Source organism: Salvelinus sp. IW2-2015, unplaced genomic scaffold (assembly GCF_002910315.2).
Source record: "Salvelinus sp. IW2-2015 unplaced genomic scaffold, ASM291031v2 Un_scaffold5981, whole genome shotgun sequence".
Classification (NCBI taxonomy): Eukaryota; Metazoa; Chordata; class Actinopteri; order Salmoniformes; family Salmonidae; genus Salvelinus; species Salvelinus sp. IW2-2015.
In genome coordinates, this window is record NW_019947246.1 from 12,078 (window position 1) to 22,401 (window position 10,324).

The 10,324-nt window shown below is 45.3% G+C and overlaps 1 protein-coding gene and 1 long non-coding RNA gene across 2 annotated transcripts in view; both read right to left on the minus strand.

Annotated features, from left to right (window-relative positions):
• The window catches only part of LOC139026837 (uncharacterized), a 13,203-nt gene extending 8,736 nt beyond the window's left edge, over positions 1–4,467 (minus strand). Inside the window, exon 1 of the long non-coding RNA XR_011478778.1 lies at positions 4,353–4,467. This is a non-coding gene — a long non-coding RNA (uncharacterized lncRNA). The remainder of the gene's footprint in view (positions 1–4,352) is intronic.
• Positions 4,468–4,570: 103 nt separating this feature from the next.
• LOC112078632 (hatching enzyme 1.2-like) lies at positions 4,571–6,125 on the minus strand. The gene is made up of 2 exons (XM_024144804.2): positions 5,857–6,125; positions 4,571–5,354 (listed from the first exon to the last, which is right to left on the minus strand). The coding sequence occupies exons 1-2, from the start codon at positions 6,123–6,125 to the stop codon at positions 4,778–4,780; spliced, it is 846 nt and encodes a 281-aa protein (XP_024000572.1). The 3' UTR covers positions 4,571–4,777.
• Between the last annotated feature and the right edge of the window lie 4,199 nt (positions 6,126–10,324).

The window sequence follows — 10,324 nt, forward strand, 5'->3', positions numbered from 1 at the left end:
GTTTAGGTACATTCGTCTTCGCAAACGATCTGTATTTTTTCGCAAAATGCGCTTTTTAAATCATCCCCGGTTTGGCCGGGAAATTGGCTGTCTTGTTAGGAAAAATAGTTCTCACGAAGTTCTCAACGAGCCAGGCGGGCCCAAATCGTGCTATATTACTCTGACTCTGTTGCACAGATACGCAGGAGAAGTGACACAATTTCCCTAGTTAAAAGAAATTTCATGTTCATCAAATCACATCAAGTCAAATTTATTTTATATAGCCCTTCGTACATCAGCTATATCTCGAAAGTGCTGTACAGACAGCCAGTCTAAAACCCCAAACAGACAAGCACTGCAGGTGTAGAAGCACGGGTGGCTTAGGAAAAAACTCCTAGAAAGGCCAAAACCTAGGAACCGAAACACTAGAGAGGAACCAGGCTATTGAGGGGTGGCCAGTCCTCTTCTGGCTGTGCCGGGTGGAGATTATAACAGAACTATGCCAAGATGTTCAAAAAATGTTCATAAGTGACAAGCATGGTCAAATAATAATCGATGAATAATTTTCAGTGGCTTTTTCATAGCCGATCATCAAGAGTTGAAAACAACAGGTCTGGGACAGTGGCGGTTCCATAACACGCAGGCAGAACAGCTTGAAACTGGAATGCAGAAAGGCCAGGCGGGCTGGGACAGCACGGGAGTCACCACGGGCGGCAGCCCGACGCATGGTCCTAGGGCCCAGGTCCTCCGCGAGAAAGAAAGAGAGAAGGAGAAATTAGAGAGAGCCACAGATTTTCAAAGTATTCATAAATGACAAGCATGGTCAAAATATAATCAGGAATAAATCTCAGTTTGGCTTTTCAAAGCCGATCATTAAGAGTTTGAAAACAGCAGGTCTGGGACAGGTAGGGGTTCCATAACCCGCAGAAGAACAGTTGAAACTGGAATAGCAGCAAGGCCAGGCGGACTGGGACAGCAAGGAGTCACCACGGCCGGTAGTCCGACGTATGGTCCTAGGGCTCACGGTCTCCGAGAGAAAGAAAGAGAGAGAAGGAGAAAATGTAGAGAGAGAGCCAAGATTTTCAAAATGTTCAAATGACAAGGCATGGTCAAATAATAATCAGGGAATAAATTCAGTTGGCTTTTCATAGCCGATCATTTAAGAGTTGAAAACAGCAGGCTGGACAAGCAGGTAGCAGGTAATATTAACGTAAATATGCAGGTTTAAAAATATTTTACTTGTGTATTGATTTAAGAAGGCAGTTGATGCTTATGGTTAGGTACATATGGATGCACGACAGTGCTTTTTTCGCGAATGCCCTTTGTTAAATCACCCGTTTGGTGAAGTAGGGGCTGTGATTCGATGATAAATTAACAGGGCTAGCCGCTCGATTATATGCAACGCAGGTACAAGCTAGATAAACTAGTAATATCATCAAACCATGTGTAGTTAACTAGTGATTATGTTAAGGATTGATTGTTTTTTTATAAGATACGTTTAATGCTAGCTAGCACCTTACCTTGGCTCCTTGCTGCACTCGCATAACAGGTAGTCAGCTGCCACGCAGTCCCTCGTGGAGTGCAATGTAATGCCCATGATCGGTGTCCAAAAATGCCATTCCGATTAATCGGTTCGACCTCGTATTTTTGAATGACGCTATGGATTAATATTTTCCAGGAAGTAAACACAGGCCACTATTAGGATAGCTTGTGAAGCTTTTTCATCGGCAGGACAGAACGGAAGCATCTCCTAAACTCAAGGGCGGGATGTGTGTGTCGGCTTTGCTAAACAACAGTGGTCCTCAATTCTAATATTAAGGAGGTCGGAGTTCTGCTCACCTGAGGTAGAATACTGTAGACCATACAAGCTGTAGACCATACTTATGGTGAGAGTTTCATCTATATTTTTCATGGCTGTCTTTTACCACCATAACCGATGCTGTACTCAACGAGCTATGTATAGGGCCATAAGCCAAGAAGTAAATGCTCATGCCAGAGACAGCACTCCTAGTGGGCCGGTGATTTTATTGCAGAAAAACCGAAATCATTTCAACCTGATTTTACCAGCATGTCTTCATTTCTACCAGCATGTCACCTTGTGCAATGAGGGGGTAAAACTCTAGATCACCTCTTACTCAACCTACAGAGACGTATACAAAACTTTCCCTCGCCCTCCATTGTAAATCTGACCATAACTATATCCTCTTGATTCCTGCTTACAATCAAAAACTCAAACAGGAAGTTACCAGTGACATGTTAAATTCTGAAGTAGTCCGATGAAGCGAATGCTAAGCTTCAGGACTTTCGCTAGTACAGCCTGGAATATGTTCTGGGATTCATCCGATGTTATTGTGGAGTTTACACTTCATCACCGGCTTCATTAATAAGTGCATCGACAACATCGTCGCTCCAGTGAAGTGCGTCATTTCCCAACCAGAAAGCCATTGATTCAGACACAATCCGCACTGAGCTAAATGCTAGAACTGCGCTTTTCAAGGAGCGGGACACTAGTTTGCGTTGACAAGCTGAATGTGCCGAGCTGTCTGTTTTTAAAATACTAGCAACAGTTCGGACACCAATGCATACCCCACAAGACATCCCACCGAGTCTCTTCACAGTCCCCAAGTCCAGAACAGACTATGGGAGGTGCACAGTACTACATAGAGCCATGACTACATGGAACTCTATTCCACATCAGGTAACTGATGCAGCAGTAGAATCAGATTTTAAAAGCAGGTAAAAACACACCTTGCAGAACAACAGGGACTGTGAAGAGACACACAGCAAGGTACAGAGCCATGCATTCACATACATTGTGATATTGTTGTATGGTGGTATTGAATATGTGTTGTGTTGTGGACATGTGGTGGTGTAGAGATGTTATATGATGTACTGTTTTATCTTGAGTTCATTCAGTACAAACGTAGTTCACTGTTTTAATCTGTTGTTTTATATGTAACACTCCAGTCAGTTGTAGTAATGTTGTAAAGTTGGTTGCCAACCGCCATATAAAGTCCAAAGAAGAAGAAAGCCTGTAGGAAGGAGGAGAGATGACGAGAAACTAATTTGGTTCATCATTTTATCTGTGAATTTATTGTTTGAGTAGAGGACCTTGTGCTTTATCCCTGGACAAATGAGCTGGCAACAGCAATCTAGCTAACTAAATTGCCATAAATGTTCAATGCTTTTTGACCTGTGCCCAATAATTAATATAATTGTTCCTCCTGATCTCGTCTGGTGTGMGTGAACGAAATCAACTTGCGAGCGATGGCAGGGCTTGCAAGCTATTAAGGAATACAAGGGGAAACCCAGCCACGAGCTGCCCAGTGACACAAGCCTACCAGATGGGCCAAATGCATTCTATGCTTGCTTCGAGTCGAGCAACACTGAACCATGCGTGAGAGCACCAGCTGTTCTGGATGACMTTGTGATCATGCTTTCCGTAGCCGATGTGACCTTTTAAACAGTTGAAAATTCACAAGCCCGCAGGGCCAGACGGATTACCAGGACGCGTACTCCGAGCATGCGCTGACAAGTGTATTCACTGACATTTTCAACCTCTCCTTGACCCAGTCTGTAATACCAACATGTTTCAAGCAGACCACCATAGTCTCTGTGCACAAGAACGCCAAGGTAACCTATTTAAATGATCATCGCCCCGTAGCACGCACAGCTGTAGCTATGAAATGCTTTGAAAGGCTGGGCATGACTCCCATTAACACAAACATCTCAGATACCCTAGACCCAGTCCAATTTGCATACGCCCCAACAGATCCACAGATGACGCAATCTCTATTGCACTCCACCCTGCCCTTCCAACCTGGACTAAAGGAACACCTACGTAAGAATGCTGTTCATTGACTACAGCTCAGCGTTCACACCATAGTGCCCTCCAAGCTGGAAGATACATAGAGAGAGATGCTAGTCAGCTAGTCTGCAGAACGTGTTGGTTTGTTAGTCTATCTTGTTATGTGATAATCTTCAATGCACAGCATTTTAAACATTTTGAGGAGAACCTGTATTTTGGGGACGTGTGACTCCACTTTGAAGTGATGATTTTGGCAGACCAGACCAGTTACATCTACAGTATAAATCTTAACAAGAAAATACAGTGGGGTTGAGTTTATTTCTGCTTTGTTGCAGATTCCCAGAGCAGATATTTATTTTCTCCTCTGTCAGCCTCCTTGATCTCTTCCTAAAATAATGATTATCTTTCATGTCATTGTAGTTGTGAATATTCCTGGGGTCTTGTTGTGTTAGGTGAGAGAAGATGTCATTGTAGTTGTGACAGAAGTGATGCAACTCTAGTGCTGATTGGAGGAAAAATGTATTGGATCAGGACAGACATGGAGGACTGTGCCAAGTCTGTTAACTCTCTCTCTCTCTCTCTCTCTCAAACACACACACACACACACACACACACACACACACACACACACACACACACACACACACACACACACACACACACACACACACACACACACACACACACACACACCACACACACACACACACACACACACACCACACACACACACCCACACACACACACACACACAGTATAAAACACTAGAATTACACAATAGCATCTGCTTTCAATCTTGTTTATTTTAGATAATTAACTAAGTCATATGATTAAAATAATTTGAGAACTACACAACTCCAGCAGTGATCTTTTTTAACGTTACAACTAAACAATGATTTTAAATCAATAAGATAATAATATACTGTATATGTCAGACTTGACTTCCTTCATCTGGTCTTTTCCAGACTTTTCTCCTGTGACGTCTTCTTCTCAGCAGCCGTAGAGTATGTTGATCCTCAGGATGTCAGTGGTGGACAACCCCTGTCTCTGGCCGATGGGCACGTTGGGGTTGGGGATGGGGGTGATGGTGTCCATCCCGTTGATAGAGAAGGCTGTATTTCCATAGTGCATGACAGAGCTGTAGTCGTAGGGAGTGTTCAGGTTGTTGGTGTTTGATCTGTCGAAGTTGTAGGCGTTGTTAGAGTCGATGTTACTCCAGTTGATGGTGACATACTGGTCACGGTCGCTCCTGGTTTGTTCGTGCTGGAAGCCCAGAGCGTGGAGAGTCTCGTGCTGAATGACCCCGAAGTAAACGCAGCCGTTCATTTGGAGAGAGACCGTCTGTTGGCCTCCCACTCTCCCAAGAGAGGACCAGCATCCGTCTCTGGGCTCATAGCTGATGAAGTCAACCTGATTCTGACGAGGCACGAAGCGAATGCAGGTCCTGGAAGGGAAGTCCCGGAGGGCGTTCTCAATGCTCTGCTTATTAGAGGAACTGAAGCTACTGCTCACTGTGTAGGGCACTTCAACCAATCCGTTGGTGCCTTTTTTCCAGAAGCACCCTGCACTGTAAAATAACATTTAGCTGGTTAGTCAATTATATCTGAAAATACAATTATTTTGACATAACAAATATATTTGTTATCTTCAATATAACTAGTACTTTACTCTACTTCACTTGTTTAACCAACCTGAAATTAAAGTATGTATATATATATATCAACATAAGATGTATGTAAAAACAACTCCAAGGGGAACTGTGTTTCATTTTCCCTCAATTTACTAATTTTAAGTTCCAGCAACAACTTGACACCTGTCTCTGTTTTTATAGGATTGTGGGTAATTCCACATTCTTTGACTTTATAKTACTTCTACACAATGTTGTATACATATTTTGAAGGAAGAAACGTATATTTCTGTATTAGTTTAAGGCAACTTTCTGAAACACCAAAAGTGAAATATATAATACATAAAAATACCTCATCTTGGAAATACTCAAAAAAAGCTGATGCAAATAGTTGTAAAAGTAGAACTGGTACAATATTGTTGTTAGTGTGTGTTGGTTGTACCTGAAGCAAACCATGGCGTTTCTGGTTGTTGGCGCCACCATGTCTCCCTCCAACAGAAACTGACTGGATCCGTTATTGGTGGCCAGAATTCTCTCAGTGATGTCTACATCCTCAGGGTCGTCTGTTAGGATCTCTGGTCCACTTCCGTCCTCCATGAGACGGGTGGCCTGAGAGAGGCCCAGCAGCAGCAGCAGCAGCAGGGTGAGAGAGGGGCTTTTGCTTAGTCCTCTCTGTACTCCCTGTTGACCCACGACTGAGTGGCCGCGCATGCCTCCACCATTATCAAGTTCGGCCTGATGATACGACGATTGCTAAGGCCTGACACTTGGACGGTGACGCAGACAGCCTATAGGAAGCAGGTCGAACCCCTGCAGTGTGGTGCCAGCGACAACAACCTCTCCCCTCAACGTCAACGAGGGAGCTGAATGGGTGGACTACAGGAAACAGCGGCAGGTAACATCTCCCAGTGGACGGGCTGTCAAGAGCTTCCGTTCCTCTGTGTCCACAGCACTTGGAGGATTTACAGACCTGCCATTTACACCCTACCTGTACAGACCTGCCATTACACCCTAACCTGGCTTACAGACCTGCCATTACACCCTGACTAACGACCTGCCATTTACACCCTAACTACAGAACCTGAAAACATTACACCCTAACACAGACTGCCATTACACCCTAATACAGACCTCCGTTACACCCTAACTACAGACCTGCCCATTACACCCTAACCTGTACAGACCTGCCGTTAACACCCTAAACCTTTTACAGACCTGCCGTTACACCCTAACTGTACAGACCTGCCATTACACCCTACACCTGTACAGACCTTGCCATTACACCCTAACTACGACTGGCCATTACACCCTAACTACAGACCTGCCATTACACCCTAACCTGTACAGAAACCTGCCATTACAAACCCAACCTGTACAGAGCTGCCATTAAACACCCTAACCTGTACAGACCTGCTATTACACCCTAACCTGTACAGACCTAGCCTGTACAGGCTAACTACAGACCCTGCCATTACACCCTAACTACAGACCTGGCCATTACACCCTAACTACGAGACCTGCCATACACCCTAACCTGTACAGACCTGCCATTTACACCCTAACTACAGACCTGCCATTACACCCTAACTACAGACCTCCATTACACCGAACTACAGAACCTCCCATTACACCCTAACTTACAGACCTGCCATTACACCCCTAACCTACAGAACCTGCCATACACCCTAACTACAACTGCCTTTACACCCTAACCTTGTACAGACCTGCCATTACACGCCTAAACCGTACAGACCGAGCCATTACACCCTAACCTGTACAGCCTGCCATTACACCCGAACCTGTGTACAGACCTGCCGTATTACAGGCTAACGACCAGACCTGGCCATTACACCCTAACTACAGACCTGCCATTCACCCTAACTACAGAGCTGCATTACAACCCTAACTACCAGGACTTCCATTACACCCTAACTACAACCTGCCATTACACCCAAAACTACAGGACCTGCCAAATTACCACCCTAACTACAGACCGCCATTACACCCTAACTACATACCTAGCCATTACACCCTAACTTACAGACCTGCCGTTACACCCTAACCTGTACAGACCTGCCATTACACCCTACTACAACCTGCCATTACACCCTAACTTACAGACCTGCCGTACCCCTAACCTGTACAGACCTGCCATGTTACACCCCTAACCTGTTACAGAACCTCCATTACACCCTAACTACAGACGCCGTTACACCCTAACCTCTAAGACCTTGCATTACACCCCTAACCCTGTACAGACCTCCATTACACCCTAACCTGTACCAGACCTGCCATTACACCCTAACTTACAGACCTGCTGTTACACCCTAACTACAGACCTGCCATTACACCCTAAACCTGTACAGACTGCCATTACACCCTAAACTACAGAAACCTGCCGCTTAACACTCTAACCTGTACAGACCTGCCCCGTTTACAACCCTAAACTACAGACCTGCGTTACACCTTAACTACAGACCTGCCGTTACACTCTAACCTGTACAGACCTCCGCTTACACCTAACCTATACAGACTGCCCGTTACCACCCTAACTACAGGACACTGCCCGTTACACCCTAACTACAGACCTGCCATTACACCCAACTACAGACCTGCCATTACACCCTAACCTGTAACAGACACTAGCCATTACACCCTAATACAGACCTCTACACCCTAACTAAGACCTGCCATTACACCCTAAAACTACAGACCTGCCATTACACCCTAACTTCAGGACTCCATTACACCCTAACTACAGGACCTGCCATTACCACCCTAACTACAGACCTGCCATACACCCTAACTACAGACCTCCATACACCACTAACTACAGACCTGTCCGTTACACCCTAAACCAGTCAGACCTGCCATCTACACCCAACTACAGACCTGCCACGTTACACCCTAACTACAGACCTGCGCTTACACACTAACTAAGACCTGCCATTAGCCACCCTACTACAGACCTTGCCATTACACCCTGACTACAGACCTTGCCATTACACCCTAAACCGGTACAGACCTTGCCATTACACCCTAACTACAGACCTGCCGCTTACACCCTAACTACAGACCTGCCATTACACCCTAACTACAGGACCTGCCATTACACCCTAACCTGTACAGAGCTGCCATTAAACACCCTAACTACAGAACCTGCCATTACACCCTAAACCTGTACAGAGCTGCCATACACCCTAACTACAGACCTGCCATTACACCCTTAACCTGTACAGACCTCCGTTACCACCCTAACTACAGACCTGCCATTACACCCTAACTACAGACCTGCCATGTACACCCTAAACTACAGGACCTGTCATTACACCCTAACCTGGACAGCACCTTGCCCATACACCCTAAACTACAGACCTGCCATTACACCCTAACTTACAGACCTGCCATTATACAACCCTAACCTGTACAGACCTGCCATTACACCCTAACTACAGACCTGCCATTACACCCTAACTACAGACCTGCCATTACACCCTAACTACAGACCTGCCATTACACCCTAAACTACAGACTGCCGTTACACCCTAACTACAGACCTGCATTACACCCTAACTTACAGACCTGCGTTACACTCTAACCTGCTCCAAGAACCTGCCAATTACACCCTAACACAGACCTGCCATTACACCTAACTACTAGACCTGCCATTACACCCTAACTACAGACCTGCCATTACACCCTAACTACAAGACCTGCCATTACACCCTAACCTGTACAGACCTGCCATTACACCCTTTCATACAGACCTGCCATTACACCCCTAACTACAGACCTTGCCATTACACCCTAAACCTGTACAGACCTTGCCATTACACCCTAACCTCTACAGACCTGCCATTACACCCTAACTACAGACCTGCATTACACCCTAACTACAGACCTGCCGTTACACCCTAACTACAGACCTGCCATTACACCCTAACCTGTACAGACCTGCCGTTTACACCCTAACCTGTACAGACCTGCCATGACACCTTAACTACAGACCTGCCATTTACCACCCTAACCTGTACCATGACCTGCCATTACACCCTAACTACAGACCTGCCATTACACCCTAACCTCTACAGACCTGCCAATTACACCCTAACTACAGACCTGCCATTACACCCTAACTACAGACTGCCTTACACCCAAACCTGTACAGACCTGTTCCGTTACACCCTAACCTGTACAGACCTGCCATTACACCCTAATACAGACCTGCCATTACACCCTAACCTCTACAGGACCTGGCCATTACACCCTAACTACAGAACCTGCCATTTACACTGCATAACTACAGACCTGCCGTTACACCCAACTACAGACTGCGTCTTACACACAACCTGTACAGACCTGCCGTTACACCCTAACCTGTACAGAACCTGGCCATTACACCCTAAACATACAGACCTGCCATTACACCCTAACATACAGACCTTCCATTACAACCTAACGGGTTTTATTCTATAGTATATCTGATATTATTACAGTGTTTATTATCTATATTATACAGTTTATTATCTATTTAATTACAGTGTTTTTAAATCTATTGTCACGACCGACCATAGTAAGCTGTTTATTCTCTGTCGGTTGGGGCGTGATAGTGACTAGGGTGGGTCATCTAGGGTGTTGTATTGTCTAGGGATGTTGTATGTATAGTGTTGTATGTCTAGGTGTTTGTATGTCTATGTGGCCTGATATGGTTCCCAATCAGAGACAGCTGTTTATTCTCTGTCGTTGGGGCAGATAGTGATTAGGTGCGGTCATCTTAGCTGGTGTTGTATGTTAGGATGTTGTAGTATAGGGCGTTGTTGTATGTCTAGGAGTGTGGTATGTCTATGTTGGCCTGATAGGGTTCCCAATCCAGAGACACTGTTTATTCTCTGTTCAGTTGGGCGTGATAG

What these genes read in the sequence shown, in the direction of transcription:
- LOC112078632 (XM_024144804.2), bottom strand. Translation starts at nt 6,125, where the DNA reads ATGCGCGGCCACTCAGTCGTGGGTCAACAGGGAGTACAGAGAGGACTA. An exon ending in AACGCCATGGTTTGCTTCAG is followed by an intron (nt 5,355 to 5,856) that starts GTACAACCAACA and finishes GTTATTTTACAG; the next exon opens with TGCAGGGTGCTTCTGGAAAA.